This window comes from Bactrocera oleae, chromosome 3 (genome assembly GCF_042242935.1).
Source record: "Bactrocera oleae isolate idBacOlea1 chromosome 3, idBacOlea1, whole genome shotgun sequence".
Classification (NCBI taxonomy): Eukaryota; Metazoa; Arthropoda; class Insecta; order Diptera; family Tephritidae; genus Bactrocera; species Bactrocera oleae.
The window spans coordinates 19668173-19688810 of record NC_091537.1 but is presented as its reverse complement, the minus strand read 5'-3'; the positions used below and the strand labels follow the sequence as shown (position 1 = coordinate 19688810).

Below are 20638 nucleotides of genomic sequence, written 5' to 3'. Positions count from 1 at the left end.
GTTTTTGGCGCTAGTTCCCTCGTCGATTGTAAAGTTTTTGCGCGCGCACTTTTTGATATTAGTGTTTTATTAAAAAATAAGCAAAACTACGATTATAACAAGATGATTTTCTCTTCCATGCTTAGCCATTATTATTTTACTGATTTCTGTTTTTTTTTTAAGTTTTTTGCTTTATTTTTTAGGCTGTTTTCTAGTGTTCTTTTCGTATGTGTTTTAAACTTTTTACTGTTATTTTACTCTTACTTTCTCAAACGTCACAAAATGAGTGTTGTCGGCTAGCATTTCATTGTATTCATGATTTTTCTTGTTTTTTTTTATTTATAATGGTTCAATGTTTTTTCAATTTATATGTTTTTGTTGCAGTGTTTTTCGTTCATTGTTTTTTTCTTCTTCTTATTTTTATTTAAATCTCTTTTTATACTTTTATAATTGTTTCAAGTTACATTTGTTCTTCTAATATCAAATATTATAACTACCGGCTGCAGGATATTTTCCAAAAAAAATATATATATTATTTTAATTATTTGGATGTATACATTTATGAATGATTTTACAGTTTCTTGCTTTTTTATTGATTTTATATGTCTTATATGTTCGCTTAATTACTGCAAATGATTTATTTCTTTAATAGTTTCGCAAAATTGTTTTCGAATTACTTATAATATTAGTTTTTATGTGCCTACAATTTTGTTTCGAATTCTGCCTTTTTTGTGCCTATATGCTTTCAAACCCCTAACTTCGTTTAAACGTACATGTACATACATATTTATTTCTTTATTTATATATCGACGTAGTTACTACAAATGTTGCTGCTGAGGGTTTGCTTGAATAGCTTCGTACATACGTACATACATATGTACGTTCATACACGGACTGCTGCATTAAAATTTAGGTACGAGTGCGCTTGCACTCGAAAATTTTATTAAAATAGAAAAGGAGAATATTTTCAAAATGCAAGGCAATGCGTATCTAGGAAATTTATTGCAGAATTTGGTGATTTGTTCATTATAATAAAATTAAAATAATAATTTGGTGTTTATTTAATATATTTACTATTCTATAAAAAAGTAAAAAATTAACTAAAGTTCTAAGTTTTTTTACTTGTAAATTTATTAAAAAAGACTTAACGGATTTAAAATCAGAAAGAAGATTCTTAAGTTATAATTTAGGCTGATAAAAAAATTTTAAATATTGCCGCTCCTTAACATAAATTTCGTTGTAATAAAAAAACATAATAAAACAATTACAGTATATATAGTAATAATATAGAAAATTAAGATATATAATAATATATAAATAAAAAATAATAATAATAAAATACTTTAACAATTCAACAAAAACAAAGAATATTGAAAAGTAATAAAAAAAAACAATAAAAATAAAACATATATACATACAATATTAAAAAAATTTTAAAAATAATAATAACAACATATTTAATACAATCTAATTAAACTAATATTAAAAACTAATAGAAATAAAGAAAAAATAATAAAAATAAAAAATAAATATATAAAATAATAACCGACAGCTTAAAACATATTGAAAAAAAACTTTGCAGTTTGGAAAGGACGTTCTGTTATTTTAAAACTATTACAAATATTGATTAAAAAAAACATTGGAAAATAAAAAAATATTAAAAGATTATATTTAAAACTATTAAAAATAATCATTAAAAAAACATTGCAAAATAAAAAATATTTAAAATTAATTAAAATAAATAAAAAAATTATAATTAAAACTATTAAAAATAATAATTAAAATTATAGGTACAATGTATGAAAAATAAAAAATATTCAAATAATTTCCAAATTTTAATTTAAAAAAATCGGCATTTATTAGTTTCTTACTTTTTTATAAATCGTTAATCTAATTTATTAACTGCACGCATAATTAAAATAAATTGGTATATAAAAAATTAATTATTTAAGGTTTGAACATTTTTTGTTTGAACTCCATTTACAAAATATCAAAAAAAATTGCAGAATTTTTAAAATTATACTTTGCTTAAAAAATAATTAATTAAAGCTTACTGAGTGCAAATTTAAAAATTGTTTTTCGGTTGAATAAAAAGAAACGTACCTATAACTTTTTATTTCATAAAATTGGAATAATAATTACAGGTATAATAGGATCCGAGAATTCTTCATAATTATATACATACATACTTAGTAGTTTATATAAATATTTTTTAAAGTTTGGTAATATTTTATTTTATTTTTGAAAATATTAACAAAATTTTACGAGTTCAGATAATCCATTTTATACCTTTTTCAAAAAAAATATTTATTTATTAACAAAAAAAATTACATACCTACAATTAGAAAAAATATTGTTCTCAAAAAGTTTTGTGGTTTTAGACAAAGTATTACTTAGAAAACAAAAATGGTCTTCTCAAATTGACAGTGCCAAAACAATTAGGATGCGAGAACTACAAAAATATTTTAAAACTAAGTATTTTATATAATTTTTTTTAAGCATTATTACTATTTGATTTCATTTTGGAAAATATTTATGAAATTTTATAGCTTAGGTTAGCTAGGTTTGCTTTATATATTTATCCAAAAATTAAATTTTAATATTTTAAATATTTTTTATTTATTTATAAAAAAAATTATACGTATTTATTACTAATTAATTATTAATTTAAAACATAATTATGCTCTCAGAAAGTTTTGTGATTACAGGCAAATTATTAAGAAAAGTAGCAAATGTTTAGTAATATATAAAACTTAAAAAATTGCTATAAAAATAAGTAATATTATATTAAAAATAATTTTTAAAAGTTTATATGAAAAAACAAAATATGAAAAAAAATTCAAAAAACATATTTCTTACAATTTAAAATTAACTTCGCAGCAAATTAAATACGTAAACGTGAAATAGAAATAAAATCACTTGGAGAGCAAACGAGTAAAGGCTAAATGCTTACTTTTACTTTACAAACTTGCATTTTAACAATAGCAGAAAATGCAGACAAATGTATTTTGTTCAACAATTTCGTAGTTTCTCGACATCATGGGACTCACAAAAATCTGAGTCCCTTTCAAAATGATGATTTCTAAACACTACTGGACGCTTTATTTGGCGCTGCCAACGTTTTTGCCACCAAACCAATTGGTTATTCGATATTTAATTACTATTATTACTTTTGGATTTTTTATTTATATTTTATATTTATATTAGTACCTAACATACATACATAAATACATATGTTTGATCGTTACCTACGTTTACAATGTAATTTTAATTATTCTTTGTCGCCATGCTTCTTCGTCTCCGTTATTGCAGTGTTTAAATTCATTGAATTCTTAGTGTTTTTACCATTTTCTTATTTTGTTTGTTTCGTAATTCGTTAAACTCTGTTTTACACACACACATTTAAAACTATTATTTATGTATTTATTATTGTTGCTGTTGTTTGCCTTTTTCACTTTGGTTTCATTTAAATTTTTCTTTATTTATTTGTTTTTGTTTTTGTTCAGCTATAAACAATTCGTTACAATTACCAAATGCATTTTGTTTAAATAGATTTTTTCTTCAGTATTCGTTGCTGAAACAAAATTCAGCTGCTTAATAATTTTTTTTTACTCATTTTTCATACCCGCGGATATAGTTTTCTTTTTGCTTTTCTTATTGTTTTGTTTCATCTCGCTTACTCTCTCTTTCTATCTCTATCTCTCTCTCTCTCTCTCTATCTCTCTCCAACAACTAATTGTTAATATGTTTTGCGAATTTTCGTTCAATGACAATGTTTTATTGTGTACGCTTTCTTTGTTTCTTTTGTTGTAATTTGTTTGCAAATTTTTTTTGTCTTAATTGTTTTTTATTATTATTTTATGTATTTTATTTTAAATTTATTACATTATTATGAGGAATAAAAACTATCACGCACTAGAATTATCATTGGATCGGGATGTGGATGGACCGGCCCCAATGTCATCGCCTAGGACGAATGTGGGACTCTGGCGGGACGTTGACGCAACTGGTTGATAATGATAGCCTTCACGGTAACGAGTATTTGGTTTCCTGGTTGTTTGGGTGTGACCCAGTGTTGGTCTTTGGTTAATCAATTCATTGGGTCGTTTGGCTGCAAAAAAACAAAATAAGTATTTTATACTCATGATATACATATATATTTTTATAACCTTTTACGCCATAAAAAATGCACCTGTGAAAGGTATTATGGCGTAAGTTTTGCGGAAGTTAAGTTTTTTCATGTTTCATATTAACATATTTATTTCAAAACCATTGCAAAATCTTTTTTTGGTTACAGTGAGAGTATACCTTGAATGCAAAACTAATAGAACAAAATTTTATCCAATCGATGAAATGTAATTGACTCGTCTAATGTGAGCTCAAAAGAGAATTTTTTATATCAAAATTATTAATTTACATTTTCATTCAAATAAAAAAATATGTTCTTAGAATATTCTAATTAATAATATTCTTAATAATATTCTTCGATTCGACGAAATAAAAGTTATGACTCGAAAATTTCTATTAAAAAGATGAAAGAATGATAAATATATATTTTTTCTTTAGCTCTTTAATATACAAATTCAACCTTTAGATGGAAAATATATTCATAATAATAGAAATACTTTTAAGTTCATCTAACTAAATTTCTTCGTTAACTTAAGCGCTATGTAATTTAAGCTCAAAACCATATTTTTTATATCAAAATTAATAATTAACGTTTTGATTCAAATAAAAATATATATTTTCAGAATATTTTATATATAAATTTTTTTTTCAAAAATATTTTTCGATTTGATGAAATAAAAATTAATACACGAAATGTTTCGTCGCATGTATGAAATAACGCGTCTACCAATAGGGATGACGTGATTTTGACAACTTGTGGCGGCCACGTTTGTTTACGGATTTTTGTCAAATTTTGTCAGTGTGTTCAGTAAGGTTTGCCATTTCATCATGTTACGTTTCACTTTGGTGCCACGCTTGGAAATTGTTCAAGAATAATTCGAATTCTCCAAAAAATTCACGAAATCACGCTTATCGAAAAATCATCTTCTCAGCTGAGACCCATTTCTGGTTTAATGGCTTTGTGAACAAACAAAATTGTGGCTATTGGGGTGAGTCAAATGCTCATGTGATTTAGGAAATGCAATTGCATCTCCAAATATTGACCGTTTGGTACGGACTGTGGTATGTTGGCATTATCGGACCTTATTTCTTTCGAAATGAGGCAGGAAATGCCGCTACCATCAATAGCGAGCATTATAACCTGACTTCGACCGACCTTTTTTGCCGGAATTTAATGAAATCAACGATTCCTATTTTCAACAAGACGGTGCGCCACCTCATGTTTTAAGTCTAAACATGAATGTTATGTTACACATTGCGTGCTTAGTTTGACGACTCGTTAATTTCGAGAAATGAGCCAGTCAAATGGCCGCCAAGATCATGCTATTTGACACCTCTAGATTATTTTCTCTGAAGGTATAGCCGAAATGCTGTACCAGGTCATCGAAAATTGAAGTAAACGGGACCAACATTTTATTGAAACTATAAAACATTTAGCAAATCTGAGTGTTTTATTTGATTTTAACATCACGTCAATCTTGTTGGTAGACCCTGTAATTTCAAACTGAGCAAATACGTTTGTTTTGTAGAATTTAAAGCTGAGAGGTTCACGTCATGCTTAAATTTAAGATCTTTCGAGAAACTTCATAAAAGCAATTCCTAAGCGCTGATTCGAAATTTCAATGAGTTTTTACTCACCAGGTATATAAGGCTTTTGATTATAGGACGACGACGATGATATTCGATTGTATTGTTGTTGTTGTTGTTGCTGTTGCTGATTATTGTGATTTGATTCGCTGTGTGCAGTGCTATTATTTCGATTGTTGTATTGTGTTTGATGGTGTGTATTCGGCACATCAGTACTCTCGATTGGACTCATTGGTGTCATTTCACGATCTTCGATATACATTTCGCTGCCATCGTCGGGCACCTGACGATAATATTGCGTCCATGGCCATGAGGCAATGCCGGACAATATAAACGACTCAATGGCACAAATGTAACCGATAAACTGCGCAGTTATAAAAAGTATAAATTTTAAGAAATTATTGTTAATCCATGCTGGAATGAAGAATTCTTATATACCTAATAGAAGTGTTACAAGAGGTCTAATTTATAACTATGGTAAGAACTCGGTAAGTCAGATGGTACAACCGTCGAAGAGAATCTCAATTATCTGTTGATAACTGTACAATTATGGAATCAGAGTCACCGAAGGACTATGATCGTACGGATGCAGATAAAAAACTTTATATCTTCTAGAATACGGTACTTCGATCAGGGACAGGATGCCTTTTAAAGTTTCCTAAGCACCAACTATCTACCAACAAGCATACATTCGCAAAGAAGGAGTTAGAATTTCGAATCTCAATGACGTTCTTAAATTAAGAGATCAAGAGCTCGAGTTTCTATACGAGACTCGTGTAATCTTTTGCAATTAGGGTCTGCATGTTATTAATTTTTTGCCCCTGACTTAATTTCCCGACTAATACTAATCACCCCTATAGATGTCCACTTAAGCCACTCTAATTGGTTCAGCCAGCGATTTTTTAAAGTACTATTCCTATGACTCTTCGGTCTATGTAACCGAACGGGCCCTAAATGGTATAGGGAATGTTTTCTGTCATTTCCACAACAACAATGCCTAGGTTAAGTTAGGTTAGGTCATAAGGTTGATTTAAAAATCGATTGATCTCACTTGGACAAATATTTGTCCTTTGTGTTACCCAAAAACTCCTCATAGGTCGATGAAGCGTTTTGAGCTCACCACTAATACCAATCCCAGCCACTTCGCTAGGTTGTCCAAAGGTTTGACTACCGAGATATTTCAATTTCAGTCTGGAAAAAGCAATAAAGGAGAAAGTGACAAAATGATAAGAGATTGACCTTGCTAAGTGCAAGTAACAACAGAACTTAAACTATGGTATTTTGTCGTAATCTGCCAGCCGAAAACTGGAATTACTGCAGACCTATGCCAAGAGTGCAGAGTTTATCTACTAAAGACGAATTTGGCTATCTGGAATGACCGGAATTCATTTCGAACTAAGGATTATAGAAGAATGTATAGTATATAGGTATGTCTAGTCATTTATCTTCACATACCGCTGAAGTGAACAGTGTATCTTTGGTGTGCTTGTTGACCAAAACGTATTCCTCAGCATAGAGCACCATATGCATGACCAATGTCGAGCTCAAAATTAATATCAAACCAATGCTCAGGTACATCCATGTATTCTGCAACAAATACACAATATATGTAAAGATATTTATATCAACATATAATATATAACGTAATATATAGTATTCAAAAATATTTGAAAATTATATCAAAATTAAATAAAAATCACTTGCTTACAACTTTAGTCCAATTGAATGGGAACATGAGTGCTATATGTGAAATGTCTAGAAATAACATCAGACAGGTGATTAGTAGGGAGAAGATCGCACAGAAGACCATTAATCTCAAGCGTCCGATGAGTGGCAGTAAAAAGAGGCCGACTTGTACCGTGCCGGCGGAGCATTCGCAGGCTAGACAAGCGGCTGACGATAACTGCAAAATAAACCAGAGAATATTATTTAAATAGGTATACAAGTGTTATTGATTTTTACTGACCACCAAGAGAATACGCACAATCCCTGTAGGCGTTTTCAAGTGTTGCGGATCACAGTGTAGGGCTACACCCCATGGCAGTGGCGTTTGGCCGCTGCGCTGTTTATAATTGGCGTGCGAGTCCCACGACGTGCACGTGCCCAGCGGCGATTCTAAGGATAGTGACAGCTCACCGGCTCTGCTGCCAGCTATTTCAAAATCCTGTTCATCGTCCAGCTGACAGCAGACCGGTTCTAATTCGCGTATTTCGTCCAGTAGGAGTTCTATCTCGTCCGTCCCATATAAATCAGATACAGACGGTATATAACGTTGGGTTTGTTGCATTTCCCGTTGCGGGGGTTGTCCCACATCACCGGATCTTGTGCGAAATTATGATGTATTTAAAAATACCGAAAAATAACACACCAACCGCCAATTTGATGTTTATGTTGACACTTGGTTGGACGTTAAAGTGGCGCCCTTAAATCGATGTGCTCTTTTATGCCAGATGTCCAAAAAACAACTGGCGCTTAAATATATATAAGTATATTTATACCTTGTATGTTTGAATGTAGTTATTATTAGTAGTAGACGACGGATGGGAGGTATCGTGTTAACGCTGCTTCAAATATATATGTAGAATCTGTTTCGAGTTGGGAATTGTAGCCAATTTAGAAGGGTTTGCACTTAACGGGCGATCTTCACTGTAAAATCTGTGGACGGAAATGCTTTAATTTAGTGATATGCGTAAACTCTATACCATATATGTATGTATATTATATTACATTACTTACATATACATATATATGTATAAAATAGAGAAATATTTAAACTAAAGGGCAAACAGAAAAACAGTTATGATGGAAAAGATGCCTAATAAATTAATTAATAATATCTGTATTGTCAGTCCTCACTAGAAATAGTATCAAGCTATTTCTTTATTGTACTCGTTTGGGTTCCAGAGATTCATAGCGTAATCGTTGTAAACTATGAAACCGGTGAGCTAGCAAGAGGGAGCATTCTTGCCACCCGTATTGTAACGGGTTAGATCTCCGTTGACATCTTGCGTTCTAGCACTGGACCTACGGACCTCGCATGTGCTTAGCAGATGTAGGTCGAAGAACATTTTCTGCGCAATTGCGAGATCCTTGCGGCCTAGAGTGGAACGCAGAAAATCTACTGAACTACTTAACCTTAGCAAATTTCATCTTGCCACAATCGTAGGAGTTCTTACTTTACATTGTTCAATAGACATACTTGCAGTAAAGCTAAAAATCTTGTCCGATGCCAGTTGTTAACGTTGTAATGGAGAAAGGTGAGGTGGAAACATCAATGCACTTTCTTCGTCATTCTCTAGCTTTTACAAAGCTGAAGTTGAAACATCTAGTGAATTATACCTTCGGCGAGCCATGAGACATAGCCGACACTGGCATTAGCCGTCTCAACAAATTTGTGATGGGCTTAAAGCGCTTTGTCGACTTATGACGGTCTTTCTCATCAATTATATAGGAGTAATACTGGCGTTCAGTTGGGGATCGACCTCTTAACCTTACAACAAGAATCAAAAATTGCTGTTTTTTCTTTTAATTTAAACCATTAATTATACTATATGGTAAAATCAACTGTTTTTCTGGGTATTGCACGAAACTAATTTCTTTGGAGAGATAGACTCTTAAGAAAAAAAAAAGTTAAAATATTTCAACATTTCAATAGTGTATAACATTTTTTGTTTGAAGTTATATGACAGATGTTATAAGGTTTAAAGTCGGTCCAGTATTTTTAAAATCTAAATTTTTTTTGAAGATTCGACCAACAAGTGTAACTATTCTCTGTTAATAATACTATTTTCAATAAGTCCGATACGCAATTTGAAGGCAAATATTGTATTCGAACTTTGAGGCTTACTATAATGGAGAAATTACTTTTTTACTTAGAACAGTTGATAGTCGAAGTAGTCGATAAAATTATCTATTCAGCACGAAGGCGAAAGCAAGAAGATACATAAACGCCTTCGAGTGAACTCAAGATGCAACTGGTAATTGACATCACAGCCCCTCCATACTTTCCCAACTCAATTTCAGAGAAAGATGTTCGGTCTCAATCAACTCAATGTCCTGAAATCTTTCTGTGCATTCTTCCCATCATCCCCTGTTTAGAAGAGTGATATGTGTAAGAGGTTAGGGTACTGTATATCTGTTTTAATTGTGTTGAACTTGGTTCTATTCAACTCCTTTTTCGATCTAATAATTTCCAATGAAAGGGAACAGACTGAGCCTATCCAGCAGGTTTTTTCCTGGAGTCAGATATTCTGTAAGGGTAGTTATAGCTGTAGCAGCAGTATTCTTCGAACAGAAATACAGAGCTGATCCAGTAACGTGAACCGTCTACGGTGCGACCGGTATATAAATGGAGCCCTAAATTTCACGTACCCAGCAGTAAATTAACGGTTTTATAGCCTTAGTGAAATTGGCTTTTATTATAAATGCCATATCTTAAGGACAGAACTCTCACCATACATCATTTGCTATTATTAAAAAGATACACTATTATTCTTATCTGTAAGGACCCACAAAATGCTGCAGTCAAGTATTTTCTTCCTTTATTAAAGGAAAATGTTAAAAACGTTATTCGAATATTTGATAATGCACTATATTACCGTTATACTGTTTTCTAAAACTTGTATGTGATAGAGACTCCATCGAAGTGAATTTTGACTTCCTTTCAATGGTTAACGGTTATTTTTGTTTGCATGCAAATCGGGTTCATAAATAACGAACGAATGCGCCCAGCCAGGCAGACAACACTCACGAGTCAAGTCAACTATAAACAGGCCAAGTCAACTAAGTGCAACTTTTGCACATTACCGTTAGAGTGTGGTGCAACGTGCGATTTGTGCGACAACAACAACTGCAATGCATTGGTGCAACAATATGTCGGATCTATTATACCCAAGTTAAATATATATATATACTTACCGACACCAGAGTCAACACCGAAGCGAACTGCACTGCACGGCCTAACCGACAAACTAACGCCGCGCGTGCTGACTCTGTGAATGCCTCAAGGAGTTGCATATAAAAGAAGGTGGAAAAAATATACGGCTTTTATGCACTTCAATTGACAAATTTAGTTCGACGATGAGCCGGATGCACAGGCGACGACGGCAATCGTTTAATGGTTAAAAGACGTTGGCTGGGTATGGAAATAGGGGGGTACGACAAATGGTGAGAGCGAGGTTTGACCGGAAATAAGTGGGGTAGAGCGGCACACTAAAGCCGTTTATATGCAGATGAGCATAATTGATTTCATATTGAATGCGCTCAACACGACTATAAAAGCAAATGGGGTTTATCTATGGGCTGTGTGCTCAGAGACTTTTACATCTATACATACTACGTACCCCGACATACACTCATTGGTTAGTAGGCAAATATTGTTATGCAGAAAAGTTGATATTAGTATGCAATCATATGCCACCGCCTATAGTCAAGTTTTATTATGCATTTTGAGAGACCGAGTAGGGAATTTATAGTGAGAAAAAAATAATGGAAGTAACTTTTGTTAACATTTTTCGTGTTCGTAAAGTTTTTTTCTACAATTCAGTCTTTCAGGTCGCAATTGTTGGCATAACAGAAGGTACCAAGTGGGCTTTTGCTCTAACCAGCAAATCCATTAACCTTCTAGTGAATAGCCAAGCAGCAATTAAGGCTATCCGTAGTTTATATACTAAATCTCACTTAGTTAGGTTACAAAGGAGGCAATAACGATATTCTCAGTGAGAAACTGGGTAAAAATAGGTACTCAGTCTTATAGGAACAGAAGGAAATGAAGTGAGTTTGCTCGCTCAGGGGTCGCCAGGAATACAACTCCCCTAAGCTCATACAGCTATTTGAGGTAAAAGGCAAGAGTAAACCTAATAAAATTGTAGGGGTGATCACAGGGCACTTACCCTTAACATTTCACATTCAAAAAATTGGTAAAGTGGATTCGGTGGATTGCGACGCTAGAACATTACATTTTCGGCCGGTTGAGACGGCCGCAGGGGGGAAAAAAATCATGTATTTTTTCCGAATTCACAAAATTGCTGGATAAGGCCTAATTAATTACTACTCGGGAGTACAATGAGCCTAATGATAGCCTGGTGATCCTGGCAACCAACCCAAAGTTTCTTTAACGTTCTTGGCGTTCGCTATAAATACACATAAATATCGAGGATCAAAATATTCTTCAGTTTTTTCTTAACTTACTGATATCTTTTGATCTATAAATAAACAAGTTAAGGCTTCGTAAATAAGTAAATCATTCATACCTTTATGTTTATTGCCTTTACGATTATTATATTAAATACTTCAAGGACTTCTCCCGGTATCTAATAACTAATCCTGTATAGTTTGAGAACCCACGCTAATTATATATATGCTTGGTGCTCACAACTTTTTACGATATTCTCTTATAATACTTGACCTAGCTTTTTTCTATAATTGCATAGAGTGTTTTGATGTGATCGGGGTCCTATATGACAACCTCTGAACATCTGGTGGATCTAATGAATATTTTTTATACTACAGAAATGCACTAGGCCACATTAGAAAGTATTTTCTATGTATTTTCAAACGATCTAAAGTATAGCAATTACGCACTTGAGTAAGTCGTATCCGCGAAACCTTTACATATATCAATAGTTCGTATATAAGTGTTGAAATAAAGGTTTCAACCTGCCATTCCATATTAAATGTTTCCGCTCCCGGTTCTTGTGACTGGAACGGACCCGAATTTTTAATCGGCTAAGCGCTGTCAACTTTGCAGCAGTTTACAAAAATATTTTCGAATTCCTTTAGGATAGTACAACAACAACAAAGCACTTTCCGGTAAGGACTAATCTAATGTGAGAGAACTACTACATGCGACTTTTGGGTCGAAAAAATAAAAGCGAATAGTTTAGCAGAGCACGAGGACTAACATAATTCTTTTTCTACTAATCAACTGAAATAACAACCGCATAAACATTTTTAGAAAATGTTTAATCATTTCAAAAACTTTAGATTATTTTTAAAAAATATTGTAGACCCTAACCAATAATTGAACCACTTTTATAAAATTGTAATGATTTAGTTCGATCATATGAAAAAAAAACATATTTTTAACATTTTCGTTTAATTATCTTCCGCTAATAGCATGTTTTCTAAGCTACTTCGGTAATTGATTGCGAAATTCCCACAGGGTCATCGGCATATAAAAGTTCCCTACTGCATAATGCAAGTATTAGATTATACATACATATAAGCTGATAGGACATTCATGCATCGGTGCACCAATACAAATGGGTATATACACGAGTACACACGAGTGAGCATTTATTTTATGGACTTATGTGTGTGTGCGCGCCTAATAGTATGCAAAGCAAATAGCACTTTCAATGGTCTATTGTGTGTACGATATTGGTGAAGGCAATTCATGCTTTACGGAGGAAACGCGCAAATAACTTAAAAAAGATTTCATATAAAAATACAACAACAATGTGGTGTTTTGTTGCCGCTCTGATGTCGTTGCAATTTGATTGTTTTCCCCGCAACGCGAACTATGAAGTGCATGCACCACTTGATGGATGGATGTCGTTGATCGTGCGCTGCGGAAGTGTAAACGAGCGACAAATAATGCTGCATACAATGAAAAGTAACAATAGCAACAACATGCAATATTGAATTCAATGAATTTACAAACACACACACACATATCCGTAGATGCATATATCAACGATAGCGCACGTAACGGCTGCCATTAGGAAGTAAAACGTGTTGCAAATACTTGCACTAAGTATTTATTAAGTGTTTTTAAGGAGTTGTAACGCTCTTCGATGATATTCTGTGGAAATCACTTAATTAAATGCTTCCCATTTAATATGCAGTACTTGTAAAAATATGCGCTTGTGTGTTTGTAATAAAGTCGTTGCGCGGCAGCTTCTTAAAAAATGCAGCATCAGTCGAAGGACACGCTTAGTAGTGAGCTACTCAGCGATTTGTATGCATTTTTTACCCATGTATTCTTTCTATTGTTTTAAAGGAAGATTCAAGGGACAGAACAATGCATGTCTTTAGCTATAAAGAACGTGCAAAGAGGTGCTTGAGTGTATAATTACACTACATGTATATTAACTGCAATATTTTATCTCCCTATTTAGTTGGCTAATACAAAACAAAGGGGGTATTTAAACAGTGAAAAATATTGTAATATAGTTCTCATACTGTCCAACATATTGTATTATATATGACACAAATATAATCGAAGCGCTGAAGCACCATTATAGCCCGCATATAGGGACTAAGCGAAAATACGGACCGATTTCAAAGATTTTTAGCTGCCTTTAACAATATGCTTTGGAAAACCTGCTTTCCTTGATTTGTATAAAACAGCAGCCGAAGCTATAATACCTTTTACAAATACAAAATATTCCTTACAAGTTGTTGCTTCCGATCGTTCAGTTTGTATGGCAGCTATATGCAATAGTGATCCATTCTGAAAAACTTTTATTGAGTATTGCACCATTGACTTAGACAATAACTAATGCAAAATTCCTTGCAGATATCTTGTCAAATAAAAAAGTTTTCCATACAAGCTCTTGATTCAGATCGTTCAATTTGTATGACAGCTATATGCTAAAATAGTTCGATAATGCCGGTTCCGACAAACGAACAGCTTCTTGGTGAGAAAAGGACGTGTGCAAAATATCTTTCGATATCTCAAAAACTAAACTGACTAGTTCGGACATGGCTAAGTCAACTCAGGTCGTCATGTTGTTAAAAAACTTCGCGGCAAACTTAATATATAAATATCATTAATTCTCCTATTTATGTCTTTATATTTTCTGTATGCGAACTAGTGAAATATATGTACATATATATGAACTAATTTCAATCGTTTCTAGATGTAACTTCCACTAGAATGGTTGGATAGATACTTTGCCTACACAAAAAAAAACAAAAAATTAAAAACTGAAAAATGTCTATTTATTTCTTCTATAGTCTCCTTTTAGCGCAAGTACTTGACCCAGCGATTACTTTTTTAAGTTGTCTGAGAAATACAATTTCTGGAGATTTGCAAAGTGGGCAGAACTACCACATTCAATTCCAATTTCCGCTCAGTCTATTCTATCAGTTTGGAATCAAAAAAAATTCGAAAAATCTCAGGAATACGTTGGAGGACATAATTCGAACAATTTGTCTTGGTGGAAGAGTTTTTTTCGCCAAATGGGGGAGTCATTTTTGTGATTCAGCGTTGACATCGCCCATTATTCGAAACTTTTTGTGACCTTTTTGCAAATTTTCAAGGTACTCAATTCACAACTTGTAAAACCTCAGAGAAAGGTGGGCGAACAAAATTGTCTTCGCCTTCTTTGAAGCAGGTTCAGATGATGTGTACTGTTTCGAACTTGGTCTCTATTGTGTACCGATCGAGCGATGTTAATATGAAACGGAGAAACCCATTCCGGTTGCGCTTAAACAACATCAGTTACAGCTGGTCTGATCTCTGTGCTTATTATATAGAGTGAGCAAAAACGGTACTCAACGCGTCAACAACAATATTCAAACCGGATTATGTCACACGCAGTCTGTTTAAATACCTACTAAAGGAGCGCCTGGACGTGGCTTATCAAAAATCAATGTATGACCGCGTTGAAATTCGTCAAACCACTTTTTAACGGAGATCATCGAAGGAGAATAATCAGCACATACAACATCTAAGCGTTCTTTGATTTCATTGTGCGATTTGCCTTCCAAAAACATATCAGCCACCGATATTGCGATATAAGTTTTCAAAAATCCGCGGACACCCCTGCTTCCAGGCGACCAAATAAAACTCCGTCTCTGCTAGTATTTTGACAGTAGTCCATGTCAACAAAAATATACTACACAATTGCGATAGTAGCGCTATCGGGCGGTAAGACTAAATACTTAATGGACCGTCCTCATATAAGTAAAATGAAATTGAATAAGCCTTCAATAATTGGTTTGGTAAAATTCGCTTTTGCGAAGCCAGCCGGTAGATAAACATGATATATTTTTGAATTCTTAAAAAGAAATCATCTTAATTACTTCCTCAACACAAAAAAAGTTTCCCAAACTATCCAAAAAAAGTTTCAAGCCCATAAGTCACGGGACCTTTATGGTCAGTGTTTGAATGTATATATAAATATCAATCAATGTATAATTTCACAAAAACTGTCTGCAAAAAAAACATTAAGTTATCTCGTGTGCACAGCGTGTTGAACAATCACTCAGCTTTCACTCGGCCAAAAATAGTCAATGAAACAGACAGCACGTTGTTAACAGCCCAAGAAGCATATAAAACCGATGTGCGGACAGACAATATCGAATGCGAATGAAGATGTAAATAGGTATGTACTCTTCGAGGCTTGGTAAAGCTCGATTGCAGATGCTGCCATGTTGGCCTAATTTCAGCTGAAACTGTGAAATGATGTGAAATTTACGAACAAAGAATAATCAAAAGGAAATCCATTCAATCTATTATTCTAGATATTTTATTATTGTTGTTGTTATAGTTTAGTATTGTGCTTCGTTCAGCTTATATACATGAATACTCGTATATACTGTAATACTGACCGACACGTTCGTTTTGCCTGCTTGGCTACAATATTGAATTGTTTGTTATTGTTGCCGGCGTTGCAAGTGGAGCAAGGACACGCGCGCCAACTTTTCGGAGTTGTTGCATATTCGCAAATAAGACTCTGACATACTTAGAGTACATACTATATGTATGTATACTAATGAACATACATACCATACACACACACACACACACACATATGTCATTCTCAAAAAGAAAACTTTTTAAGCTGCATCTTTGTAAGGTAAGCAAGCAGGGGAATTTGTTTGCTGCATCCTTTTGCATAAAACTGAAATAAAATGCTGCAAGGACACACATATACACACACACAGACATACATTTGTTTGTGATTCATTATTTAAGAAGTAAGCAGCTTTCTCTAAGACTAGTTTCGGGCTCTTATTCGGCAGCGCAACAATATTGGATTAAGATGGCATAATTGCACAGGGTCTGCATAAGTCAGTTTTAATTAATTTTGAAAATGAATTTGCATAAATGAGGCAGCTGCAGGCGTGTGTGGTGGACTGACTTGTTCTGTGAAAAAAAAACGTTAAAACTTTCCGCAGGGGCATTGAACTTGTTGTATGTCTATTTATGATATAAGAACTAGTAAAAATAAATCCATTATTTTTGCATTAAAATTAATCAATTTGGATAAAATATGTATCGTTTTGTTCATTAGCTTGTTGTTATTTTGAAGGGAATTGCATAATGTCACTCTCATAGAAATTCTCGTTCCTAGGTACATTCGCTTTTCATAAGTCTCTTTTGAGGCGAATATTTCACCAGCAATATCATTCGCCATAGAACAGGCAGTAATTACTTAGGTAAATGCATAATATCATTCCTGGCGCTCCTGGCGTGCCATGAAACGTAATTTCTCTCATATTAGTCAAAAAGAGCAGCTTCTAGGCGATCGCGACGGTCTTATTATTAATAGTATAGGTTCGACCGTGCTTAAGGGAGTAGCTCATAGTGGATGATCTCTTGGCAATCCCACCAAACACATAGAAACGCCTTTCTGACCAAAAAACCTGGCTTGTCCACCGTTTGCACTTGCTCAAGTCGATTAAACCACTATCATTTTAATTTGAGGTGGTTGTAAGTGATACGCTTTTTATCACCAGTAACCATCCGCTTCAGAAGGACATTGAGTTTGTTGCAATAAAGCAGTTATTCACAGATCGAAATTCGGTCCATGAATTTTTTTGCGTTAAAATGTGTGGCACACATACAGCGAGTTTCTTTTTGATATCCAGTCTTATTTAAATGCTTTCAAGTGGTGCAATAGTTAGCTCATGGGCAGCAGAAACATTGCTTACTTGACAATCGTACTCGACGATTTCCATTATGTTATCGATATTTTCAACAATTGGCCTTCCAGAGCGTGGTGAATCTTTGACATTAAAATTACCGGAACGGCATTGATGAAACAAAAATTGTGCGTGATTAGCTATTACAATAAACACTATTCACTTTTACAGTCGCTTTGCCTTTATCAAAAAAAAACTGTAAAATATGACGTATTTTCTCTTTGCTGGTGTCCATCTTTGACGTGTGCTCAAACAGTACTGAGGCAAGCAATTACAAAACTGCCGAACAGCATTTTTTAATACGAAATGTTATCTTTCTAACTTCATATAGCGTAACCCGACGAACTTATACAACGTGAGATACTTAACTAGATTTTACTAGACCATATATTTCTTTTAGAAGTACATTTTTTTAGGTTTCACAAATTATAATTTTTTCTGTGCGTGGATTTTATTGAAAGCATATTCAACTCGTAGAGACTTTTATTAGATTGACCCATTTATTTTTGTTCTAGAGTAAATTGTGTAGTTACATATATAAGACTAAGTATCACAGTCAGTCAAAACATATTCGTTATTTTAGTTTGACTCATTCTCTCTGAGAGCAATATACCATAACTCAATACCATTAGAGTCATATCATGAATTATAGAATTCACTGACTGAAAGCAACATATCAGAACTGTTAAACTTTTACAGTAATTGTAAGCAAAGCTCTCCTTTTTTACTTCTAGACATCACAATCTAATATATTTTTCTGTCACACAAGCTTCAAATAGAATATTGAGGTTGGAAAATGTCATACTTGTCTTCATATTTGGATCACATTTCTCTATCTGACTTCTGCCTTTCACTGGCGAATGTGTAATAAAATTTCGTATAGCCAGACGCAATGCTGCCAGATCTGTACGTACACCAGGCTGATATACAATGTTGTAATTTTAGATCAAAATAAAATCTATAAATCGTAAGTAAAGGGTAAGAAGGAAGTATTGATTATAATCAATATTAAAACAACATTCCATATAGATCCAAACGCTCTCTTTGGCTAAATGAAAGTCCAAACGGAAATGTAAACTTTCATACCGGGGAATCAGAACCATTGAGAGAGTGCAAGAGAATGCGAGAAAGATAGAAAACAAGGGTTTGCACCCTTGAAAGGAAGAAAGGTCACAGTTCCGACTGCGTTCAGTCCTCTCGATCGACCGACTATAGAATGTATTTTTTTCCATCATCGCTTGCTGAAAAGATAAACCGATATGCTTTTTCTTCCGAATTCATATTAAATATATAAAAAAAGTAGATCTTATGAAATGATTCGCTCGAAATCCAGATAAATCATAAAATCCGAGTATAAATTTGCACGACCTGTTGCGAAATGCGAAATCCCGAAACATACGCCGATCTGGCAACGCAGCGCAGATGCAGTATATGTAGTTTTTTTGTCATCGGAATCACACGAGTACTTATGCTGTGTGGGAAAGTACTTAAAATATAAGACTGCCATTTTGATCGAATAAAAGAAAAAGATTTGCTCGGTGCTCGGGTAAAAGGTAAATAGTTTGAGAAGCTGCCAGACAAAAGATTAAGCAAGATGCCTTCAGAACGAAAGAAAAAAGGTAATACTCAGAGCTTACAAAAAATTGTAGAACAAATATCTTTACATTATGCTGAGAGAGGACAGCAGAAAAATAAACCAAGAATCTTAAAAGGAGACGACGGAACAAAAATTTTGTTATACGCAGCATATCACATAATGGTAAACGAAGCTTTCAGTTATAATAAAATAATGGTCAAGCAATTTTATAAGATACATATAGTTGGAAGTATATCGGTTTGGATTCATCGAACTCGACAACGAATAAAACTCAACTCTACGCAATTTGTTATGTACTTGGAATAATTAAACAACATGTTTATCACTATTATTTAAATAATCCTGTGTTTCAATACTGACGTTTTGAAAAGACAAATTTTCAGGTTTCCAAAAATGGGATAGACATATCACTTTACTTAGTTCTTAAAGCGGTGTGCCATATGCATTCAAAACCCCTAAACCGAAAACAAATTATTTATAGTCTTGTTTAATTATACCAGCTTTAGCATTATTTCGTGTATGTTCTTCTCTTTAAAAATGGTGGTTAGTGTAAGTCTACATCGTTTTTAATAATTAGTTAAAATATGTCACCTGTGAAGTATGGCTAACTTAAGAATTTTTGTTCTACTTCCTTTCGATAACCCCACTTAGGCGACGTTTTCATTTTGTCAAATTTAATGACGTCAAATTCAATGACACTAATTAATCATTAACGATATAAGAATTTCGATATTCGTGAGTCGAGAAAAAGGATGCAAATGATTTACAATGGCAAGCACAAATTTGAATTGCACATACTTGTTTTATATTTTTTCTCACTATAAGGAAAGGTGTTGTCATAAATTTTACAGCAGACTCTCATAGCTGATACCTCACTTCTGTGACATTATTAGTTATAAAACACGCATTGATGTGGAAAGCTAACCTTACTATATATTTAAATTCATTTCGATACGCTACTTCTTTGCTCGCTAAGTTTATGATATTATGCCAATCCTTTTGATTTATACCAGTTTGTTCGGTACACGAAGGTTTGGCGTAACAAAACTGGCCATATCTACTTAACTGAATCTTATATACTCGCACGTATTCTTAGCTAAATGAACTCTCCACACTTTCAGTCGACAGAGTGCAACAAATATTTATTCACGTAATGACTGGAACAACAACAACAACAACAAAAAAATTATCAGTGTTGTTATGTAGTAGTAGTGAAATGTTGAAATAATCCGATATAGATCAATGGTATATAAATCCTACATTCGGTCAGCCAACATAATCGTTTACAGCGGTTTTAGCGAATGAGCGAATGAACAAACGTACGCGACTGAGCACACACATACACATATAATATAGACGAGTGTTTGTGAATAGAGCTCCATTTGAGTGCTCCAACATGCAGTTCTACTCATTTGTAGTACAATGTGACTCGTAAACTGAGACTCTTGTTGCGGCTTTATCGATTTTCAG

The 20638-nt window shown here is 33.3% G+C and overlaps 1 protein-coding gene across 2 annotated transcripts in view; it reads right to left on the bottom strand.

Annotated features, from left to right (window-relative positions):
- Positions 1 to 3464: 3464 nt before the first annotated feature.
- Positions 3465 to 20638, bottom strand: part of LOC106615644 (uncharacterized) — a 47547-nt gene continuing 30373 nt past the window's right edge. For both annotated transcript variants that reach the window (XM_036366804.2, XM_070106196.1), the window contains exons 2-6: positions 7661 to 8349; positions 7403 to 7597; positions 7150 to 7281; positions 5746 to 6058; positions 3465 to 4090 (exon numbers count right to left, since the gene is read on the bottom strand). In XM_036366804.2, coding sequence (XP_036222697.2) covers positions 3888 to 4090; positions 5746 to 6058; positions 7150 to 7281; positions 7403 to 7597; positions 7661 to 7981 — 1164 coding nt within the window. In that variant the 5' untranslated portion in view covers positions 7982 to 8349 and the 3' untranslated portion in view covers positions 3465 to 3887. The remainder of the gene's footprint in view (positions 4091 to 5745; positions 6059 to 7149; positions 7282 to 7402; positions 7598 to 7660; positions 8350 to 20638) is intronic.